Genomic DNA, 26,379 nt, shown 5'->3' on the forward strand with positions numbered 1-26,379 from the left:
CCGTCCCTGTTTCAAAGTCTTCACTGTTGCCGTCATTTCCATTGTTGCTTTCATCCATTGTTTTTTCGTCATTGCTTGTATTGTCAGATCCATCACTGTGTTTCAGTCTTGTCTTTTTCATCCTTAATTTCATTAGGCTGTCTTCATTTCTATCATGTGCAGTTTTCGGGGTGTCATCTTTTGTCTCATCAAGAGTTCCCTCTTGCGATGATGAAGACCCCGATGCAGCTTTCCTCTTTCTCAATTTTTTGTTAGGTAAGGGTGTGGAGCATGTTAAAGGGGCCAGACCAGACATATCTGTCTTTTCATCCTCCTCCCCCTTCTACTCCTCCTCCTGTATGGATTCTCCCTCCTCCTGTAGGATTGTGTATTTGTTACTTGTTGTCACAGTTTCTTTACCAGGGGTCTTCATTTTCCCTGTATTATTTGGACTAAAAAGTTGACCCCACTCCTGATCTATTTGAGATTCATCTACAATTGTGACGTTTTGGTCCTATTGTGTTGGTGTTGCCTGTATTTGCTCTTCCCCTTTTTTAGTAACTTCGTGTACAGTGTTCGTTCTTTCCTTTCTAATCTGCTCTGTTGATCTGATCAATTTCAATCGTTTTGGGGGACATATTGTTGCTTGGTTCAGCCTTACTTGCATATGTTGCTGCAGCTGTCGCTGTTTGTTGCTAAGCAGGCTGATGCTGTTTGGAAACATTTGGGGCATTTCCTATCATTTTCACTTCCCCTATACCAGCTCTTCAAACGAAACCCCATTACAAAATAGAAGGTAGGTAACTTCTTGGCTTCTTCTCCTGTCATAATCAAGATCCGCACCCCAGACAGTTGCCATTTTGTGCGTGGTTACTATTGCCTTCAGTCTGTTTTCTACTTTCCTTACTAACTCTTGAGTTTCTACTTCTAGGGGGAGTCCTGACACATGTACTTCTACTAACTTCGCCTCTATATCCATAGTAAAGAGAGGGGGCTCCCTAATTTGGGCCACCACCCCTTTAACCTCTATAGAGTTAACTGTCAGTAATTGTGTGTCATATTGGCGGGGATATAACTTATACTTCTTGTATCCCATATTTTGCAAGCCTTCTATCTTTCCTATATATATCCCCATTGCATTTAATACTAAGAGTATTTCCCCCTGCCTGGGGACATTTGGTGCTGAGTCAAAGTCTAAATCTTTGCATCCTAGGAGATGGTATGCCCTGAACACCCTATCTAATACCTGGGTTTTAATATCTACTTATTTTGTCTCTTTGGGCCGACTTGATAATTCCCAGCTCCTACTTTGACTGAGTAATTCTCACTACGTGGGTCTCACACCATTATGTATTTCCCTCACTCTTAAAACTGAACTATCTAAGCAGTTAATCCCTCTAGACATGCGCATGTAATAACGAAAAATTCTGTCGAAAATCACAATAGACTAAAACCCCTTTGGAGATAAAGTCTCTAAAAACAAAAATTGCAAATAATGATTAAAAGACAAAAATACATTGAAAATCCCACAAGGGGAAAAAAGGAACAAATGAAACAAATGGTGTAAAAGTGCAAAGGTGCTTACAGTTAGATGTGATCAATCTCCACATTTCCTGGTTTGCTTTGTACGTGCCATTGCAACAACAGACTTTACTTCTCAACAAGTAGTATAAGAATTAATTACAGACTTAAAGTATGTAAATTAATGTTATTTGAGCCACTGGTGGTATGTGTATTTTCCAAAAGAACTGCCATATTAGTAACCTCTCAGGCAAGTATTTAACCCTCAGCTAATCAGTAATCATTAAACTCTACGGTACCATAGAAAGGCACGCCAGCTTATTTCAGTGTAAATATGCAAATAATCTACATTAATGAAGGTATTTATGACACAAACATTTTGGTATCGAGAGTAGAAACTTTGGTTTCTTCTCAAAGTACGATAGTCTTAAAGGAACAATAGCGAGAGGCTCCATAGGGGCTTGTTGTGTGCATGTTTAGAAAGGGTAAATAACAGGCAAGTAGCAATATACAAGCCTGCATGAATAATTGTAAAAAAATATAATTTGTGGGATTTCTTTGACAGGTGTTTTAGAAGTAAATGGCAGCCACAATTTATCTTCTACTGTTGTTTAGTTGCTTGTAAAGAAAACTGGTTTGTTAGCAGAAGAGTGCTACAAGGTAACTACTGGTATGCTTAATCTGTGGTAAATGCCTCAGGGATAATGGCTTTGTTTTGTTGCACAATGCCAATGACTTTACTAATACATATCGACTTTCAGATGTGTTGTTTAATGAGATAAGGTAGTGGACAATGGTTTCTGCTTAAAGTTATAACTGTCACAATACTTGAACAATGTCCACACTGAAACCAATCATATTTGGTCCACTGCATTACACAACCCATAGTTTTAAAAAAACACAAAAAAAGCCAATAATAAATAATTATCCAATACAAATTGATAACCAACCATCCAATAATAAATAATTATCCAATACAAATTGATAACCAACCATTTAAAAAAATTACAGGATAAGGTATAAATGGTATACAACCACTATACGAAATTAGTTCAGTTTAATCTTTCCAGAAGTTTATATTCAATCAGATAAAATGAATAGTGTTGGAAGTAAAAGAAAGAGTTCTGCTTATGATGCAGCATTCAAACTTAAAGTTACTGAATATGCAGAAGCAAATAACAACTGTGCTACAGCACGCGAATTTTGTGTGAACGAGAAGCAAGTACCGGAATGGTGGAAAAGCAAAGCAGCATTAGAAAAAATTCCAAGAATCAAGAAGGCTCGTCGGACTGGGATCGCCTCTTTCCCTGAATTGGAGAAAGAACTCAGTGATTTTGTAAGTAAATGTCAACAAAATGGATACATTGTCACACGAACTGCAATTCGTCTGTGTGCTGATGACAAATATAAGATGACAGATTCAAAACTTGTTGCATCAGCTGGTTGGTGTTCTCATTTTATGAACCAGCATGGTTTCTGTATCAGGCAGCGAACGAAGATAACACATTTGCTACCAAAAGACTTAGAAGAAAAAAATGGAATCATTTCAGCAGTTCATCATTAAGCGCAGAAAGGAGTCCTCGTTCGAACTATCACAAATCGGAAATATGGATGAGACGCTTATGGCCTTTGACTTACCAAGCAATAAAACGGTCAATGCTGTTGGAGAAGAAAACTATTCTGATAAAATCGACAGGCCATGAAAAAACAAATTTCACGGTTGGTTTGGCCTGTTTAGTTGATGGATCAAAGCTGCCTCATGTCATCATTTTTAAAAGGAAGACACTGCCAAAAAGCATGAAATTTCCTGCTGGTGTCATCATTCGTGCACATGAAAAGGGATGGATGGATGAAAGTGGAATGACTGAATGGTTGGAGAAATTCTGGAACAAAAGACCAGGTGCACTTCTTCAGAAACCTTCAATGCTTGTCTGGGACATGTTTCGAGCACACAAGACAGATGAAGTCAAAAAGGCCGCAAGGAAATTAAAACAAGATTAGCTGTGATACCAGGAGGTTTAAAATCAGTGTTACAACCTCTTGATGTCTGCCTTAACAAGCCATTTAAGGACAAGTTACAAAAATGCGATCCGAATGGGTTTGTTCGGGCGCTGTGAAGATGACAAAAGGTGGGAATTTAATGAGGCCGGAGACATCGACTTGGTCGCCAAGTGGGTCAGAGACGCATGGGACTCAATTTAATCGGAAATGATTGCAAAATCATTTCGAAAGTACTGTTATCAGCAATGCCATGGATGGAACTGAGGATGATGCCATATCTGAATCCGACAATGACGAAGAGAATGAGGAGAACGACACACGATCGGATGACCATAATGACAATGACGACATATACGATGACAGCAGGCCCATAACAAAAGCAGAGTTTTATGAACTGTTTGGCAATTCCGATACCGAGCCAGCTTTTGAAGGATTCTAAAAGTGATAGAACTTTTATAATTCATGATTTTAGAATGGGGATTTTTTTATTGCAATTAAGACTTAACATTGAAGATAAATTGTTTTTTTTTAAACATATAAATTTGCGTTCTTACTTTCATTTTCGTTAAGTTTGATGATAATATTTATGTTAGTAAAGTGATTTCCTAATTAAATGTATTTAGAAATCACTTTGTGCATCTTGTGATGTAGTCTAGAACTTATAGGTCGGCTTATATGCGAGACATGCACTTTTTAATATTTTTATCTATTCAGCTAATGGGTCGGCTTATTCTCGAATAGGCTTATACTCGAGTATATACGGCATTTCAGTCATTCAAAAAACTTGGCTTAATCACTAAAACCTGTCTAAACACACCTTTTTAGTGCCTATTTTAACTGTTTGAATATTAAATGAATTTCTCAGAAAGGTTGATTGGGATAAAATGTCATACCTTGTTGGCACACTTAAAAAGGTAAAAATAAAACATTTTCTGGACATTCTGCGACACACTTTTGTGGTACACATAATACGGACTTGAAAAACACAATGAAGTTCTATCTGCATCAGGTTTAAACAAACCCTGATTTTATTTTCTACTTTTACCATAACTTTAGCATGATTAATCTGACCAGATACCGATGTATGTAGTAGCACTAAGCATGATTAAGCTGATCAGATACCAATGTCTGTAGTAACACTAAGCATGATTAAGCTGATCAGATACCAATGTCTGTAGTAACACTAAGCATGATTAAGCTGACCAGATACCAATGTCTGTAGTAACACTAAGCATGATTAATCTGATCAGATACCAATGTCTGTAGAAGCATTAAGCATGATTAATCTGATCAGTTACCAATGTATGTAGTAGCAATAAGAATGATTAAGCTGACCAGATACCAATGTCTGTAGTAGCATTAAGCATGATTAAACTGATCAGATACCAATGTATGTAGTAACACTAAGCATAATTAAGCTGACCAGATACCAATGTATGTAGTAACATTAAGCATAAAAAGTGTCAGTCAAATCCACTGCAATCATAAGTATTATTTTCATGCTTTATACTTGTCTTTATTGTTTCCTGTTATATTTAAAAAATTTCTTCCAGTCATTCAAATAGAGAGAGGAAATTCTTGAATACAATCAGAGCAGCAGGGAGGGCGAATCGGACATTTTGTCCAAACGTCATTTGGTTTAATTAATACTTTCTGCACTCAGCGGATCCGGTGTCGTCAGCGCCTGGTAAAAAAAAACGACGTCGTCGTCGGGGGGGATCATCCAATCGTCATTTGGTTTAATTAATACCTTCTGCGCGCCGATCCCAGCGTCGTCAGCGTCCGGTAAAAAAGCGCGACGACCGCGTCGATGTCATCGCCCCCCCCCCCGCTGCTAAGGGGCTATTTACAATGATCTTACAAACAGAGTGATCACTAACTCCTCTTCTTGTAGATCAATTAGGTTATTTGACTGATCGGTAAGTCTAAAATTAATTCTTGTTAAAAACCGATTATGGCATCGCATATAGACCGGATTAATCGGACTCTCAACGATTAAAAATCCCGGAGGGGCTGTTGGTGAAAACGAATAAAGGATATACCCCTGTTGAGCCTGATTTGATTGCTTGGTATCCACCTGGTAACTTCCTTCGATAGCATCACACACTAGATTGATTGCTATCACCGATGCGATATTTACGTTGTATGGAGCAATATGCCTACCACCATCTCCGTTATCGTGTCTGAGGATATAAGTTGATGAACTGAGAAAATCATTAAGAGACTTTCTTAGTTCTGGCGCGTTGTATCCTGGAAACCTGAAATCGGGTAAATCGGCTTCTGTGATATTATACTTGGTTAGGAATCGTTGTTTATCATCAGTTCTGCTAGCGGATATTATCCCGACGATTCGTTCATTAATATATTCCATGTCTGATATAAGTTGATTTAACACCTCAACGTGTTTTCGTGCTTTTGTTTTCCGTAGCTGTTCTAGTTGTAATCGGTAATTACGATTAATCTCGGCAAACGCACCAGTGATATCATTTAAACTAATTGCGACCATGGCGGACGATTCAGGAGTTTTCCCATACGGAAAATACCATTGCATGGGATTCCCGTCTTGAAATATAAACCTGCTGGGTAATAACGTGTTTTTTATAACACTGGACAACAAATTTTTACAAAAGTCATGTTACTGAAATAAAATTAGTCAATTCTTATCAATTTTTATGTGCTGAACACGAATATGACAGTCAAATTGCAAAATTGGCTCTAGTTTTTTTGTAATCTGCAAGAAATTAATGTTTACATAACGAAATGCATTCCAATAGTAAAAGGTCAACTGTAATAGCCTACCTATAAAAAATCAAGTCATTGACTACATCTTAGATTTCTTCGCCTGTCTCTTGTACAGCTGTTCGGGAGCATCTCTGAGGAGTGTCCAGCAGTAGTCAGCCAGCATTGTAGTGGACCATTTTCCCTGGTATCTTTGTTCCATTGTTGCGATATCTTGATGAAAACGTTCGCCGTGTTCATCACTAACAATACCACAGTTGCTAGGAAAGAAATCCAAATGGGAATGAAGGAAGTGAATCTTTAGAGACATATTGCAGCCAAGTTTCTTATACTTCATCAACACGTCTTCTACTAGTTCCTTATAGTTTTCTGCCCTAACATTTCCGAGGAAGTTTGTAGAAACTAGGCGAAAAGCATTCCATGCTTGTTTCGCGTCACCTTCCAGCAAGTTGTTGAACCGGTCATCTTTGAAAAGCTCTCGAATCTGAGGACCCACAAAAACTCCCTCTTTAATCTTTGCTTCGCTGAGTCGAGGGAACTTTTCATGCAGGTATCGGAATGCTGGCAAAGTCCGGTCAATGGCTTTCACGAAGTTCTTCATCAAACCTAGTTTGATGTGAAGGGGTGGTAGCAAGATTTTCTGAGCCTCAACCAGAGCTGGGTGTTGGATATTCTTCTCTCCAATGGCTACATTCTGCCTGTGAGTCCATTCCTTCCTCATGTAGTGCATTTCCCTTGCTCGGCTATCCCACTCGCATAAGAAACACATGTATTTTGTATATCCTTGCTGCAGTCCCATTAAAAGGGCAACTACCTTCAAATCACCACAGAGGTGCCAGCTGTACTTGTTATACTCAATGGAATTCAGTAGCTGCCTTAAGTTATCGTATGTCTCTTTCATGTGGACAGCATACGCTACTGGAATAGATGGAAGAATGTTTCCATTGTGCAAAAGCACAGCCTTGAGACTCAGTTTCGAAGAGTCCACAAATAGTCTCCATTCTTGTGGGTCATGAGTGATTTTTAAAGCATTCATGAGGCCCTCAATATCGGAACAGAATATCAGATTACTTTCCTTTCTGAAGAAAGGCTCCAATTGCTGGTGGCGCTTTCGATATGCAGTAATTGTGACATCTTCTTCTAGAAGATTCCATTGTTGGAGTCTTGATCCTAGCAATTCTGCCTTGTTCTTTGATAAGTCCAAATCACGAATCAGGTCATTTAGTTCTTCCTGTGTTATTCTGTGTGGGGTTGATGATGCACCACAGCGAAAATCTGGATCACTGCATGCTGATGGACCAGGAGAAGAACAGGTCGACTCACCTTTGTCTTCGTCAGATGAATCAAGAGAATATTCTGCTGGAGGTTCTGGAATAGGAAGTCCCTCACCATGTGGAACTGGTCTCAATGCAGACGAAATGTTTGGGTAGACTATTCTCGACTTCTTTCGCTTCGTTATTCCGCCGGAAAGAGGAGGAACCAAGCAGAAGTAACAGTCATTTAGGTGGTTGCTTGGCTCTCTCCACACCATTGGGACTGCAAACGGCATTGATGACCTTTTGCAATTCAACCACTGTGAAAGCTGTGTTGTACATGTAGCACAGCATATATGCGGAGCCCAAGGCTTGTCTTGGTCACCAACCTTGCATCCGAAGTAAAGATGATATGCCTTCTTCACTTGAGAATTGATACTTTTCTTCTGGTTGGCAAATGTCACTTCCCCACAAATATAGCAAAAATTGTCCGCGGTATTAACACACTTTCGAGGCATTACTGTTCTTTATTGTACGTAAATGGATAAAATAATAAGTTTTATGTAACAGTAGCTTGAACTGTCTCGCACAACGTCTAAAATATTTTAAATGCTGAACCTATCTGATTGGGCTTTATATAGTACACTGCTTACGTCAGCTTCAGCAGCCGCCTGGCATTAGTATAATAGGCCTACACATGTATAGTACACTGCTGACGTCAACTTACTTCAGCAGCCGCATGGCATTAGTATTGCATTGCATCAGAAAATGATGCAATCAACTGTGGATGATGTGAGCATGATGGTATTATGCAATGTTACATCATTATTCCGGATGTTGCTGCAGTCCTACTGGAGAAATTTACACAGTGAAACATAGAAAATGAGGTATATGAATATCTTCAAAACGAGAGCCAATACAAATTTTTCACGGTTATATTCGTGTTCGGCACACCAAAATACTACAGATTAGGGCCTTTTCAAGTCAGTAATGATTTCACTGTTGACCAGTGTAATAGACAAATCATCTTGATAACTGGGATTAATCTCGTGATACGATTGCGCATTCGTGTGTAGGTCCGCGGGGATTTCATGAGGTGGATTCTTAGGCCAACCTAGTATGGTTCTTATTGAACTGTTATAAATATCAACCATATACCCCGGTGTGCTTATTTCAATCGTCGACGATAACGTCGGTTCATGAACCGTAATAGCGATTTTTGACTCTTTTCCTGTGATCGATTTTATCCTGCGTTGAAATTCTTTATTGATTTGTTCTATTTGGTATGACCCAGTTGGTATTGTAACCTCCTTCCAGTCTGGGTTTCCATCGGGTTTATTTGTCCATGCAAAAACCAGCGAGTTATTAGGTTGTTGTCCGTTAAATGCGTCCGCTCGAATATTAGGCCAACTGTGATATACTCGCAATTTTGCCAACGCTATTTCCTTCACTGGAACCGGTGATGGGAAGTTCACACTGAATTCTGGCTACGTTGACGTTATCGATATCATACTTGTTTGTACCGGAGTGGTGTTCTCCGCGATCCGCTGAAGTAATTGAAACCCTTCGGGGTTCAGCGACGTTATTATTATTTGTTGTTTTTAGTGTCTAATTTCAACAACCAGAGCCCATTGAAGTGGTTCCGGTTTCCAGTTGAAAATCCTCGATTTTTGACATCGCGGAGCTGTACAACTGGACCATCGTGGAGAATTCAACATCGGATATGAACAAATTATCAATCGACAACGAGATCAACCCGGATAATTTCGAGTACGCGTCGGATACTATTTGATGTTTTACTGTATACTCGTTGAGTTTTTTCTGAATAAGCCCTATAATGAGTGAAGTAACAGGGATGAGTGCTGTCTGCATTACTGTATGTGATAGGACTACTGACTATGTATAAGCCTTATAATGAGTGAAGTAATAGGGATGAGTGCTGTCTGCATTACTGTACGTGATAGGACTAATGACTACGTACGAGCCATATAACAAGAAATGATTACAAGAGGAATTCAAATCCCCAACAAGAAGTGATTACTGCACTGATTAAAATAAGACACACTATCATATTCAGAAGCAAAGAAAGAATACAGTCAATTTGGCAAAACATCTGGATCACAAATAAACAATTCTAAGACAGAAATATTATCAGGAGGAAAATATAAAGGGATTCAACTTGGACATCCACCAGAACGTTTTTAAAAAAACAAAGGAAACGCATTAGGAATAACATAACACATAAAACAAACAATTTCAAAACTGTATTCAAACAAATTTCAAAAACAAAGAAACAAGAAACAAATATGGTACAGTATGAACTTAAGATTGAGTCAGTCTATATATTCCTAACTATTACCAAATGTTTTAAAAATAAATTGATGGGATAACAAGATCTGTGAAAAGGAATATAGTATTTTGGTTAGGGATAAACCTAAAAACATTCCCAGGAATTTACTAAAAATACAACTAAGACCCTAGACCCACCCATCTGATGTAAACATAAAATACTTATAAAAAATATTACTAATATAATATAATTTTTATCCTAAAATATGGACACAGAAAAAGAGGAAAATACCATAATATATACCAACACATACGAAACAAAATTAATTTGTAGAAAATTGCATATACTGTAAAATCTAAAGACTTAAATAACAATCTGAAACTAGTTATAGAAAAATCTTAGCCATATAAAAACATTAAAATACAAGCAATATTACTCTGATGCCTATCTGATGCATGGCAGACAGGGGAAATAACTCTCAGAAAGAATGTACTGAGATAAACAATCCATGTGACCACTGAATAAGAATCAGAATGATACAAAACTGTTTTTTTATAAGCCAATGTCATATGGAAGTCGTATACAATTACCTTTGCCAAGACATTAACAGAAAAGAGTGAAGACAACAAGCGTTGTAAAATTTAACAAATAATTGATTTCCCTAAAATACAAAGTGAAAGATACGAGAGAAAAACGTACGGTATTGCATATTAAATCCAAACATAATCAAAGAGTTAAAGACAAGTCCTAGTAATAAAAAGTCCTGAAGATAACTGAGTTCAAGTCCTGAAGTGATCCAAAATTGAAGGCGATGATGTGCCTGTTATAGTCTATTAATTACTGATTTGTCAACAGTCTCTTGTTGAATCAAAGAAATATTCCAGGTCTGAATTCAGTATAAATTCAAATGACTGTCTTTATCCAAGTATTTTTCAGAGCACTTTTATATTTCCAGGGAAAATAATCACTTGAATATGTTGAAGAAAATAAAACTCAGCTCAAATTGGTCACAATACAACTGAAAGTGGTAGATGTTAAAGCAGATGTGTAAAATCCTCACAGTCACAAGATAACATAGTTCTCTACTTGACCTCAGGATACAATTGGCATTTTCTAAAAACAACCATTGCCAAATGGAAAATTGCCTTCTAGAATGATCTAATGATCCTTATAATGAAGTATTCTTAGTTGTTTACATCATGAAATAAAAATGAAATGAAAGAGACAATCAGGTCAAGCAGTAATTAGCTCGGGTTTGGACAAGGTCAAGTCCAGCAAATTATGTTACATTATAATAACATGCCATGAAATAAAATATTTAAAACTAACAGACAAACAATTAAATATACATAACACAACTCCATCGCATAAAAGAACAGAGTGTAAAGGACATACAACAAATGCAACACCACATCATGGGGACAAAGCAACAAAACTTATCAGACCTTCAGGCTCAAGGACACTTAAGGATTTAAAAAGGGTCAAGTCAAGAAACCCAGCCAAATACGATTACACGTGAAGGGAATAGAATATGTACCTAGAAACTGATGATGGATTAGCTAAATAACAAAAGATGTTAATGGAAATGTCATAAAACTAAAACATAGCTCCATTATTTTTTTTCTCCAAATTCTTTTCATTTTATAGATAAAATACCAAATCATCAAAAACATACAGGTACAAACAAACATAAAAGCCTTTAATTTTAGAAAACATGAAAGGGCATCCCATAAAGGCCTATGTGATGGGATGGGGATGAGTGGTGTCCACAAATAACGAGGCTACAGAGCTAAAAGTTTGAAAAGGAAATTTCATCCTCAAAATTTCATAATCATTAAATTTTAGAACCTAATTATTTATTGTCACAAAAATTGATGAACTTTTCCTGTGAATTTTTAGTTTAAATATTGGGACTTTAAACAAATTATCTCTTATATTTCTTCAGGAAGCTCCCAGGGTTCCGTGAGAGTCGGTGTTAAGATATCTCAGGGTGTACAAAGTCATGAAACCAAGAGAATAAGAAAGAAGCCGTGGAGACTTCCAGTGCGTACACAAGAGGCACAGTGTATAGAAGGAGAAGGAGGAATGAAGGAGGAAAGAAGAGAAATTAAATGAGTACTTGGGAAAACTCATTGAACATAGACTCTCTCACAATAGGACAGTAATTTCTATATGACAAAGTAAAGAGTAAAGGGCATTTGGTCAACCCGGCCATTATTGTATTATGATATACTGAGCTGAAGATTTATGTCCATGAAATTCTTGCAATTGTACATTTGATAAAATTGTTATTTATTCAACTTTGAGATGTTATATGTATTTAGAGGCTTGGAACTGCTGACTGGGGGCTCATGGGTAATTAAATTTTAATGCACACATTTTGCAGTATTATTTATAATATTGTAATGGATCAGTATTATTTATAATACAGTAGCGGGGTTGTGACAATACTTCTCGTAATGAAACGATGACAAAAACAATGAGGGAGGGATTAATTACTCTAATTTATAAAGGGAAAGGGGAGAGGGAAGAACTAAAAAACCTGAGGCCCATCTCCCTCCTAAATACCGAATACAAAATCCTAAGTATAATTTAAGCTGAAAGTTAAAAATAGAATCCATAAAATAATTAATTATATCCAAACTTGTGGAGCAAAATGAAGAGATATCCAAAATAATATTCTAAGTATAGAAACGGTATCAGACTACCTAAAAGAAACAGGTCAAAAAGGTGACATGGTACTTTTTAACTAGGAGAAAGCTTTTGACATAATATATACATTATCCTGACACCAGTCCGACCTACCCTAACACTAACCTCTTAATTCTGAATGCCAAGCGAGGAAGCTGTTAATACCATTTTTGTAAGTCTTTGTTATGACTCAGCCGGGGATTGAACCCACGACCTCCTGCATCCAAGGCAGATGCACTAACCACTAGGCCACCGGAGCAATCTAGCTCTATCCAGCCCAATGTTATTAAAATGCATTGATATTTTAACCAGATTTAAAAGCATTAACTTGGAACCAAAATCGCCTTGGGAGGGCCTCTACATATTCTCAGATGCGAAATAGAGGAGATATCTACAAAAATAATAAATTAACAAAATGATTAGAAGTTCCAAGAAAATTCAGAAATATCAAGGATCTACTAGCTAAATATAGAGATAAGAAGGATTTATTGATACAAGACAAGAAAAAACATACTTGGATAAGAGAGGAAATCACAAACATTTAATGAAAGGTATAACTAGAAAATCAGGCAATAAAATGGGATAGAGCATGGGGGCACTGGTCCAAGCTAAGCTCCCTAAAAATACAAAGCATCTGTTTCAAATACGTGCACAATGCATGGCTGATAGGAGAGGTGGCGGTGAGATGGCATATGATCAGAGTATAGCCAAAATGTCCACTGTGCAAAAGAACACCATTTAGCATGTTCCATACTATGGTGCAATGTGGAAAAAGACAAAAAGAAAGAGTAGAAGTTATGCTAGAAAAAAACAAGAGAGGTACCAGAGGACTAATTTACTATATCTCTACGAAAATTTTGACAAGAAAACATTATACAAAATCACAGAATATATAATTGGTATAATGATGGCTTGTGGACAGGTTATCATAACTGGAAGATGACCTGGCCCGGGCAACATTCCTACTGGCTGGGGGGAGATGGGGAAGGGGCATCACTTTACTGCCCATGTAGGGGCGTGTACCACAAAATGTGGGCTGGGGCCCCTGCATCATCTCTCACCTCAGGAAATATAATTTTTTCAACTAAAGGAACTTTCTAGAATCGGGGGGATGGGGGATCCAGTTTACCTCCTGCTTAGGGGAGTTGTACCATCAAGCATGGGCTGGATCCCTATCCTCATCTTTCACCTCATGGAGGAAATTATAAACACAAATAACTAGACTTTTCTAAACCCCTCTGGTGCCTCTAAATGGCTCTTTTTTCTTCTTTCTTTATTTTATCTAACCAACACATAAAAACAGAAAGGGTAACTCACGGAGTAGGGAACTAACAAAATAGAAAGGTTTAAGTCTTAGAAGGGAAACAGGGGACCTTTATGTGGATAAAGTACGATGCATAGACATCGCAGGGCTATGTCACAAGGCACCACAAGAAGTGGACAGGCCTGCAGAACCATATCAGAAAAACCCACATGAAGTATATAAACACCACAACAAAAACATGGGGACTGATAAGTTACTAACCCACTAATAAATTTCTAAACCCTTTTGGAATTTTTTAATTTCATAATGTAAATAATAACGAGGCCTAGCTAGAGTCGGGAGAAACACAAATAAAGGAAGTGTGGACCCCGACTCAAATACATCCTGCCTCATGTTGCGAAAATATATTTTTTTTTCAATACGAGGAATGCTACAACATAGCTACTTAAATAAAACACTAGGTTTTATTTTATTTTCAATTGTAGTGCACCGTTCACTCGCCAAAATTATAAAATGCAAATCAAATTTAATTTTTGTTTTATAAAACCATACTAGGACAAACAAATGGACTTGAAAAGTCCATATATATATATATATATATATATATATATATATATATATATATATATATATATATATATTATGAATGATAAGACAAGTGGGGAAATTTGACAAATTTTTTTCCCGTCCCTACATACAGACTATATAATATATAGCATACACACTATAGCACATACGGGACAAAGAAGATCCTTGGCAATGATCACCAAAAAATCAAGGATTGAAAATCTTAAAATAGGGACGAGACCCATGTTTCAGACTACTACCCTTTAGAAACACTAGGACTAAATAAATACCCCATCAAAATTTAGTTATAAACTAAAATTTTGATCAGAATTCTTTTCTAAAATAAAACAAGCACGCACACCTTGGGGGATACAAAAATACATGAAAACACTTTATTTTTTGGTTAAGTGGGGGGGCATGTGTCTGGTGTCTCACCCCCCCCCCCCACAAAGAGATTAAACAAAAACAGCATGTGCTATGTCTTACATTGTAGGACTATCCACTAGTCACCCTCGTGTAAATTTATAGTACATGTACCAATAAGGTGATTTTGTGTTGTCAGAGATTTCATCGAATTAGACCTATATTGATAAAACCACAGGAGTCTGACGTTTTATCAATAAAGTACGGCGAAATCTCTAACAATATGAAATCCCCTTATCAATAATATAAATAAATTTATATTATCGATAAGGGGATTTCATATTGTTAGCGATTTTGCCGTACTTTATTGATAAAACGTCAGACTCCTGTGATAAAACGTAAGACTCCTCTGGTACAATGGGGCTGCCAAATTGCTGTCCAGTAAATGGGCAAAATGCAATATAATGTTTGATTTTACTCACCAACATGATAACTCCGTGATTTTAAATTATCTATGGGATTCCATGATCAGTTGTACATGTATTGGCACTGCTTGCAATGAAATTTCCCAAATTAACGAGCTAAATTGTGACCGTCCAATTTTTAAATTGGTTCTGTGGCTACTTTTTCAAAATATGACTCAAGCGTGTTATGTGCAGATTTAGATTTGTAAACCAGTCTGAAGACTGAAAACAAGGGAATTAACCACCACTGATGTCAATGCCGAATCAGGCCTCTGTCGCGGAAAACCATATTTCATCTTGAGTGATTTTATTATTTGAGTTCTTTTCTTTCTTTGTTTAATGAAGAAAGCAAAATTCATGAACTTTAATTCTGTTCAGAAAATTGGCAGATTGGAAAGGCTCTCTCTCTCTCAGGAAACATAATTATATACATTTAAGTTTTTATTTAGCATAAAAAGAACTGTCAGTGATTTGTATCTTCTGGCAGCAGACAATACTACTAATAATACCAATAATACTACTAATAATAATAATATTTCACACTATTTCACAACAACATGTACAGTAATAACAACAGTGACACTTAGTATTTGTTGTTCTGAGCCAGCAATTGGCAATTGCTTTCCTTGCTCTTACTTTCTTAGTATAGTACAGTGTTAGACCTCATGTGGTGACCTCGCTAGAGTTCACTTCCAGGTCATTTCTAGTTTTTGTTTTAAGTTTTGTAGAAGACTCTGTTTTTATAATTCTCCACAAAGAAACTGTGTTCATTGTGAAGTAATTATTGTTTAATAAATATTTATTAGGTTACTGTAAAAATAATGTTATTTTTTCATTGAATATTCTTATTTCCTTGAACATACTCAGTAGTGGGGTTAAGATTTTCTGCCGTGCTTTTCCACAGAATTCTGTATGAATTCCACAGAATGGTATGTGCTGGGATTTAGAAGCTCTGTGACACTGGGAGGACGGTCAATCATTTATCTTAGGGATCCATCCTCATTTTAGGTCAGAAATCATAATTTTAGGTACATATATAAAATCTTTTAAGTGTCTCAACTTTTACTAAATAAAACATATTTGATTACAGTCTGTTTCAGTTAATGGGAGGGGTAATAACTAAAATCATCTCATGTAAGTGATTTCTCTAAAATTATAAGCATATAGCTTTAATTTTCATATAGCAAAGATTTTCTACCCATATAAAAGGTTTACTGATCTGAAACTTTCATTTTAAATCCATCATATTTTTTAAACTGGTGTAAATGAGATTTTAGTCATTAACCAAAGTTTATTTTTTTTTCTGTTTTACTGTGATATTCACCAATGTGCCAGTGTAATCAAATAAGATGATAGTTGAAACTATTTTAAATTTCTTAAGCATGCTATTTAATCTCATAGTTACATCTGCCATTGTAGAGCTTGATTACATTATTTTTTCAATAAAACTGAGGAACGTAAAATCTGAGTTTGGTTATTCAATTAATTTTAAGATACATATGTACACATGCATTCACTTGACTGCATTTGAATTACATATAATTACATACATCCACAATTATAGTTGCAAATACAGTGTAATTGTAAACAATTACTCAATCACACCAATTGCTTTGTATTTGAATCCAAGTCTGTTACATGTATGTAGGACTCTGGTTCCTCTATTCTTGGGAATATATGTCACCTGCATGTATACCTGGGGTAAACATGCAACACAGAGACTGGGCTAATGGATAGTTATTGGACATCAGTATCTGCATTTTACTGTGCAGGAACATGTGAAACAAAAGCTGCACAGTGACTGGGAAAAAATATAACTGGTTATCACAATATAGATTGTATTCACTACACAAACCATGTAAACTGTTCCACACTTTATCCCTCTTCTGAAGACATGGGTGGCCAAGTGGTCTAATACTCTCACCTTTACAGATTACTTGCACATCTCATCTCTCCATGATTAGGGAGGCTCATCCAAGTGGGTATGTGAAAAACTTGCTGGTAGCTTCCCAGGTTATCCCTCCACCAAATATACTTGCTAGCACGTATATGCCATCATTACTGAAAAATGATATTAAAACCCACAAACCAAACCAATCATGTCTTCCTCTAACCCGAACCCCCAGGTCCTATACTAGGTTTCCAGGTTAATGGCTTATATGGAACATGGAACAGATACCACTCACCATGCACTTATGTTACAAAGCAGGTTAGCATGAAACAGAGGGTAATTAAAAGCCAAAGGGTGCATAAGAAAGCAAAAAGCAAGCATGCTGTAAATTGCATATAATTAGCATGGATTTTATCCAAATTACAGCCTGCACCTTGTGATTCACTAAATATAAACCATGTATTCAACGTAAGACAACCGCTCTGGTGGCCTAGTGGTTAGAGCGTCCGCCTCGGATGTGGGAGGTCATGGGTTCAATCCCCGGCCGAGTCATACCAAAGACTTACAAAAACGGTACTAACAGCTGCCTCGCTTGGCGCTCAGCATTAAGAGGTTAGTGTTAGGACTGGTCAGCCCGGTGTCAGGATAATGTGACTGGCTGGGACATCATGCTACATGTCTGCGGCATGATGCCCCAGTGCTAGACATCACTATAAGGGGCCCCGAGTGGCCGAGTGGTCTAAAGCGCTCTTCGTTACGGATCACTGCCATCTCACCTCTGTCTGCGGCGGTTCGAGTCTAAGATTCAGCCAATGTGGGCATGTGAGAAAGCTTGCCAGTAGCTTCTCGTGGGTCGGTGGTTCTTTCCGGTGTTTTCCGGGTTCTTCCTCCACCATTAATACTGGCCGCCATGTATAGCCTATCGTGCTGAAAAATGGCGTTAAACCCCACAACAACAACAACAACACTATAAACTGCCATGTTGACGACATCGTAGCGATATGACTGAAAAATTGTTAAAGCTACGTTAAAAATTTAAATCACACACACACACAACGTAAGACACATTTTTTAAAAAGCAAAAAGAATATATTTTGTACATATCAACATGTGAATCATGTTGGCAGGCAAAAATAAAGTCACTCTTTAGGAAAGGATATAAATAAATATTTTGCAGCATTTCTCTCCAAATTTTTTGTCCCAACCATGCAAATGTCTTCAGTTTTGTTGAACACTTTATATGAAGTTTATCTTTCTATTGCAGTTGAGTAAATATTACAATGTCTTCTGACAGTCATGTTCATTACAACATTTAAACAGCATGAAGAAACAACACATAATGAGTTATGAATTTCAAGTGAAATGAAATTTATCTGCAAATGGATATGCAATATAAAATCCTTGTGATAATGGTCCAATTGCAATGGAATGAATCTACTCAAGTCATATATCATGATGTCAATTCATGTATGTGATTATTGAATAAGAAAAGGTCATATCAACAAAACATAGGTTAATATATTATAAAAGTTTTATATACACCCATTCAGTGAGCATGCACGTTCTCATATACTCGACACAAATGTTCTATCTCTAAACTTTTATGACCACCAAATTCATGGACAAGTGCTTTCAAAATTTGATTTTTTATTAGTATTTTTGTTGTACTTTCCAAATTAATGATGATCAAAACTTGAGTAAAATACATGCTCATGGGTGAGGGTTTCTCTGAAACCTAGAGCTGTGTGAAAACATTTCCAAGCCTGAGTAGCAAGAACAAGTGTGTGGGTATGATTTGGATTTTTAACATAGCTTTAGCAATTTTTCAGTCATACTGCTACAATGTCTGCAGTGTGGCAGTTTATAGTGATGTCAAGCACTGGGGCATCATGCTGCAGACATGTAGCATGATGTCCCACCCAGTCACATTATCCTGACTCCAGGCCAACCAGTCCTAAAACTAACTTATTAATGCTGTGTACCCAATGAGGCAGCCGTTGTTACCATTTTTTATAAGACCCCTATTTAAAATAAAATTTTGTAAATAGTATTAAAGGTGTATCATCTATCCATATCACACATGAGAGGTTGTGTAATGTGATACTGTTACATTGGAAGTGAGCTATCAGTACACAATGAGTAAACACTATATGATGCATCAACGGACTACTTACATTTCCTTGTTCTTCTGAATCGGTATGACTTCCTACTGCAAAAGTAAAATTGTCCCAGCTAATTGGCAATACCACCAAGACATTGAATTTGAATGATGTATTTATTAAAATCTGTACAAACTAAAGATTACAGTAAAATATATCTGGAAACAATTCAATTTTCATAACAGTGGCAGGGCTGTACTGGCCAAAAGTATTTCCAGGAAGGCCAGACAATACTGTTCCTTCTTGTTCAACCTGCTGAGCATTGAAAGCATCTCACAATGACCATGTGTGACGGGGGATGTCTTGAAATAACTTGAGTGTCCAGCTCAGCAAGATTTCCGGCTAATGGGCTCAAACCCAACTGTATGTAATACAAAAATCAAGAACAGTCAGGCTTAACTTTACAATTTTTCATTTAATTATGTTTGTTTTATATTCTCCACATTTTGAGAAAGAAAAAAAAAAATTAAATTTAATAGATCGGCAAATAAAATTTTTAAAACTGGGGGATGGTTATTCTTTGCTTTCTTCCTTTTCCTTCACAATTCTTTTTACTTCAAAATTATATGAGAGATCACTGCTTTTGGGGGAGGGGATTAAAATATCACACTTGCATCTAGGTTGATAAATAAAGTTTAAAATTATGACTGATTTCCCTAAATACCCCATAAAAGATTTAATTAAATAAAATAAAAAATAAAAAAGCCATAGCAACGTTGCACAAAAATAATTTCATGCATCAATTATTTATAACTTCTAACCTGACTGACATCAGTGGGTTATAGCCCTGTTACCCTGTGTGTATTTCAAATGCATTGGATGTTCCTTAATAGCATGGCGTAATATTTGATCTAATGAAATGTGTGTGTGTGTGTGTGTGTGTGTGTGTTTCTTGAAATAGATTGAGTGTCTTACTCAAAATGATTTTGAGACCACTGGGCTCAATCCAATTAATTCACAAAAATCAACTTAATAAAATAACAATCAGACTTATTTCATTTAACTAGGTTTGTTTTATTTTCATAAATTTATTCACCACCTTTTTGAACTGAAGTCAGTAAATAAAATCGACAAAAAGTAGGTGGGGTGGATATACAATTCTTTCTTCCTTTCCTACTTTTCCTTCATAACTTTTTTTAACACCCCAATGCAAAATTATTCGGTAATTGGGGGCGGGGGGTGGGGGGGGGGCTGCTCATATCTAGCTTGATAAAATGTATTCTTGTTCTTTTTGAAAATTAAGCAATAATGGTTTGCATCTTTAAGCTAAGTTACCTGAGAAACAAATATTGCATTTTTTTTTTAAATTAGAAATTTAAAACTTCCTTAAAATGTAACAAGATGAAAATTTTAAAAATTATGGATGATTTCACTATACACCCAACCACACATTAAAATAATTCAAAAAGAAAAAAATGTCCTATTCTTGGAAACAAATGCACAGAACTTCCTCATTTCATTCATCAATTTCAAATTTATAACCTACCTGTCTTCTAGCACTGTTACCTTTTCTGTATTCCAAATACACGTGATTTTCCTTAATAACACGCCTAATATTTATGTGGGCGAGTCCATGTTTTGCCATGCAAGTGAGATATTGTTCGTCGTCTTAGATAAATATTTCCTTTTATTTTCGTAATATTAGGAATTCTGTACCTTTAGTGAACTTGTATTTTTTTTCTAACAAATGGTGTAAGAGATATTAAAACTATGTGTTGTTGGGAAAGGACATCGACCTCTCACTGACCACGGACTGGTTCATGACAACATCTTCCGTTTGGTTTTAAAATCAATTTTTTTTTTTAACTGACGCTTATCTTGTGATATAAATTTACAATTACAAAAAGATATAAATAAAAATTCATTGTTAAAGGAAGGGAATATTAAGACATGGGTAAAAAAAAAGATATGTGTCAAGAAATACAGTGTATAAAACAATTGAATACATCCAACGGCCATCTTTGTAATCTATATTTAGCCAGACTGAATGGCACGCGCTTGGAATGAAAGCGACACCTGGTAGATACAATCGGTGTAAAATGTTGTCGTCCTTTTCAATCGTTGATAAAATATGTCTATAAAATCTGTTATTTTTATTTACATATAAATAAATATATTATAAATAAATATTATAAATAAATGTAAATCACTTAACAATATTAAAGTGAACTTAATATAAATTTTATAACATCAAATTACTGCTTTATTTATATGTAACTTCATATCAACATGACTAAACAGTCGTATTGACATTTTGTTTTCTAAATTTAAAATGAAATCTTTGAGAATTTTCAATAAATGAAGTTTGTAATTTCATATATGACGTCATTAAAAGTTTTTTATGTCAATAAAATATAAGAAATATGAATTACCTTGATACACGTGATGGAATACAGTAATGTCACTACTCACACTGCATGTGGCATACAGACGTCCATTGTCCCAGAATATGGATGTGAGATTCCATGGAATTCCCTGTGTGAAAATGGCGACAAGTTGACATGAAGCTGTAAGTTGATGAATACAGGAATCATAGACTCCATAATTAGGGAATCCATCATCACCAAAGAATCCATAGTCACATACGAAAATATTCCCGTCTTCATTTATAACGATTGATGTCGGCCTTTGTAGACGTTGATGTTTGTATGTATATCTACATTGACTGGGATTCAAAATGTCGAATCCATATACACCAGTATTATCAGGGGATTCATCACCAGCATAACACGCGACATAAATGATGTTGTCTTTTGTTCTCACTCTACTCCTCCATCCGTCCCCTTCACAAATCTGGTGAATTGTGTCAACATGTCCGTCTTTAAGTGACACAACACACCAGTACATCGTGCCCTGTCTAAAACCACTGACAACAAGACTGTCATTCAATCTGACAACACCATGATAATCATCCATTACTCCCTCTAGACGTAAAGTCCTGGTCGTTTTAATATCACGTGACATGTCTGTAGTATCAATGGCCATAATTTTTATCAGACCGTCGTAATGAAGGACACAAATGGTCATGGCGTCTATCAGACACATGTCACGTGGCCATGACTCTAGTCCGTCTGACGATGCCAGGAATTTTCCATCATGGAGTCGATGTATCTTGACTTTATACGTATCGAAGTCTAGGACGACTATCTTGTCTTGGCAGACGACAATAGAGATGTAGTCGGGGTACTCGACGGCTGTGGAAATAAAGCGATATAAACATTAATACACATCTACACACATATATAAACATATATAATTACATTAAAATATGAAATAACTTGTACATTTGCAGTGTATAGGTATTAATACATTAATAATAATTGAATTAATTATAGTTATGACTTTAAAAATTAATTCATGTTAAATTTATTATACTTATCATATTGTTCTAAATTTAGCTCTCACAAAAATGCAATGGTCACGGTGGTTGTCGTAGTACATTTACTAAATTTGCATAAGTATATTTATATTAAAATACTAAAATAACTTGTATATTTACGTGATATAAACATTAAAATAATTCATAATATAAACGTTGATACACATCTACACAAAAATACCATACATGTATAATTTAAATACTAAATAACTGACCATTACAATCGTCGTAATGGCGTCATCATTTTGTTATTATTACAAGAGAGATTTACAGCAGACATCACACAGACCCACTAATCACACTATTATAGTTCTGTACAGTATTTTAGTAAACTGAAGATACCAACAATAGTGTGTTAACAGGTTCTGTGTGGAAACTGCTATCGTCTCTCATTTTTAATCATGTTACGTACGTGCATTCGTACGTGTGTATTAATCTTATACTCCTCCAAAAAATGGACAAGACAAATTCAGACACGGAGTCCATCCTTACATTAAATAACTCTGTGTCATTCCTTGAAAGCAATAGAGTGAAGATCTTCATCACAATACCACGTAATAACTGATCACAAAACAGGGACACACACCAAAAATGGGGGGGGGGGGTACATTTTTAAAATAAAAAAAGGGATTTTAGTCAAAACTAGGAATAAAACGGATAGACCAGTTTTGCAAACAGAATAACGGCTGTCGATTTTAACGAGTACAACAATAACAAAGCATGATAGCACACTATATTAAACACAGCCAACTAAACTTACATTTGTTAATAAAACCAAAACAAAATTAGAAACACTTCGTTAGTTTACAACTATAATAGTAACACTTAAAAATTTCAATTCTGTTTCAAATTCCATTAAAAGCCGAAAAAATAGAGAAAATATAAAGAATTTAACCTGATGAATGCCAATTTTTTCATTCTTTGAAAAGTTGTTTAACCATATTATTGGAGTTGGCCATGCAAGCGGGGAATCGCGGAGAAGGGCAGGTGAACGAAACTCACTAGATAATAATAATAATAATAACATAATAATAACATCATAATGATAATAATAATAATAAATCATTCATCTAACATTTCCCTGTCATACTCAACATTTAGTCGTTACCCTATATGCATGTACTACCCTGAGTATTTCAATGAAAGTCCCTGTTAATAAACTTCTTCATTCATTTACTTGTCTGCTGCATTTTCTTACATTGGTATGCCTGCCTTGAATTATGACGTCTGCACTGAAAAGAACGCTGACGGAAACATGCAACATGGAGAAACGTACTTATTTACAAATCCGCGAAGCCCGATGTACTAAAGTTTACATGACACAGGGGTCAAAACAGCAGTAGAGTTTTAGTATCGATGTTTGACAGAGTGCGTGTCTTCAACTGTCACACAAACTCCGATTGCAAAATAACTCTCTGGGAAAAATAAAAAATGTCAGACAAACATAACGGAAAACAGATTATACACAAGTTTATGTTTTGAAGATTGCATTTATTGGTAAATTAGGCTACTTTTAATATAAAACAAAATATACATCGTCAGCTTTTAACCAAGTGGTTATCATGGTTGTTAATGGTGTTAAGTGCAAACTCCTGGCAAACATTTGCAGCTATCGAAGTAACAATTTTGTAAGATGTTTAAACATGGGCAGTGTAAATGTGTCTGGGGTTATCACTTTTTTGTATAGTAGTTCTGATGTTAATTTATCATCTTTTTCAAGAGAAATATTTACCAGGCCTGAAGTTCCGAACTCCATATATATATAATTATCGATGTGTCGAGTTTTATTTCCCTAAAGGGTCTTGCACCATTTCATCATGTTCAAGAATAGTAGAGAATTAATCATGTCAAATGTCGTGCATGTAATTTCCGTTATGATTTTTCACGAAGACAACTGTTCGAGAAGAAAGTGGCTATTTTCAGAAGGAAAGTAAAGGCATTTTTAATTTTAAACGCGTGTATCATGGCCGTATATATATATATATATATATATATATATATATATATATATATATATATATATATATATATATTCTCATGGATAAATTATTATGACGAGTTCCGTATATTCACGAAAATAAATCACTGGTCTTCCATGAGAAATACACTTTCATATCTGATGACGTGTGTTTTACTAACACAATTTATATACTTTTTCTTCGAGTTTCCCTTATCTCTTTACGTAACTTCACAGCAAATTTCTGACAAGCTAAAAGCAGTGTCGGTAATTTTGAGGGGAGGGGCATTTTTTAGATGCCCCCTGACATTACAAAATACCGTTTCCCAGTGGAATGTTCTGCAGCAATGTTACATTGTATATATTTTTACATATAGTTTTACACAACCTCTTTTAGAAAAACCGTAAACATTCATATATGTAATTAACACACATACACATGCACACACACACACACACACACACACACACACACACATATATATATATATATATATATATATATATATATATATATATATATATATATATATATATGTATATATATATATATATATGTATATGCCATTTATAAATTCCACTTGGATATTACACAATATTTTATTTGAACATAATTATCCAATTGAGAAGATAGCATTCTCACTTCGATAAAGTCCAAATCTTTACAATAATTCAAAAAAATTACAAACATTGTGATTAACAAACTTTATACTGGCATTGTTCATTCTAAATTAAACTTTATAACTGAGCAAACTATTGTTACAGCAAATCATAATTTATTTTATTATACATACATAGTTTGGCAATATATTGCATAATACATATTACAAAACTTAGACTTAAACAAATTAAATTGCAAATTAAAATAAAAATGTCCAAGTTTAGGCAAAAGCCTCTCCCAGACACTTGGAACAGCGAAGGAAATGTACAGCGAAGCTAACACATTTTGTCATTGTTGTCGTCATTTGAAATGAATGTGTAATGTCCAATCCCATAACTCAGAAACTATAGGTAATGATAAAAGCTGATTCGATTGAGTCTACGACGTCCTATTACCGCGTCATGCCTATTACTGCATCATGCTTACCACCACGTCCCATAACTCAGAAAGTACAAGTAATGATGAATAATATTGATATTACGACGTCCTATTACCGCGTCATGCCTATTACTGCATCATGCTTACCACCACGTCCCATAACTCAGAAAGTACAAGTAATGATGAATAATATTGATATTACGACGTCCTAATACAGCGTCATGCCTATCACTGCGGTGTTTGAGCGTATAAAACAACCGCTGTCATAATGCATCACATATTGTTACGGAATCATATCGTTAAAATCGCTCTGGTGGTGTACTGGTTAGAGTGTCCGCCTCGGATGCGTGAAGTCGTAGGTTCGAACCCTGTCCGAGTCATACCCAAGACTTTTTTTTATAAAAATTATTCTAACAGCTGCTTTGCTAGGTGCCAAGCATTATGAGATTAGTGTTAGGACTGGGGCCTGCTGTCAGGATAATTTGACTGGGAGGGACATCATGCTGCATGTCTGCGACATGATGCCCCAGTGCTAGACCTCACTATAAACTGACTATTAGCTGCCTCATTGCAGACATCGTAGCGATATGATTGAAAAATTGTTTTAAGCTGCGTTAAATGTCCAAATCATAAACAAATACACTTTAGAATCATACATACATACATACATACATACATACATACATACATACATACATACATACATACATTTTATGATTATTTCTCTTTATATGTTAACGATAGTACAAGCAAAAATTTTACTCGTTGAACAATTCCAGTATAATATTCATCCCTTATACATTTTAGACTTGTCTTTTAAAA

At 35.7% G+C, this 26,379-nt stretch overlaps 1 protein-coding gene across 1 annotated transcript in view; it reads right to left on the bottom strand.

The window, feature by feature from the left end:
- LOC149789944 (uncharacterized) overlaps positions 1–16,591 on the bottom strand; it is a 47,935-nt gene extending 31,344 nt beyond the window's left edge. The window contains exon 1 of the mRNA XM_089972020.1: positions 15,151–16,591. Within this exon, the coding sequence (XP_089828146.1) occupies positions 15,151–15,156 (6 nt within the window). The 5' untranslated portion in view covers positions 15,157–16,591. The remainder of the gene's footprint in view (positions 1–15,150) is intronic.
- Positions 16,592–26,379: the final 9,788 nt, after the last annotated feature.

The sequence above is a fragment of the Sinohyriopsis cumingii genome, chromosome 10 (assembly GCF_028554795.1).
Source record: "Sinohyriopsis cumingii isolate HCF-2022 chromosome 10, ASM2855479v2, whole genome shotgun sequence".
Taxonomy (NCBI): Eukaryota; Metazoa; Mollusca; class Bivalvia; order Unionida; family Unionidae; genus Sinohyriopsis; species Sinohyriopsis cumingii.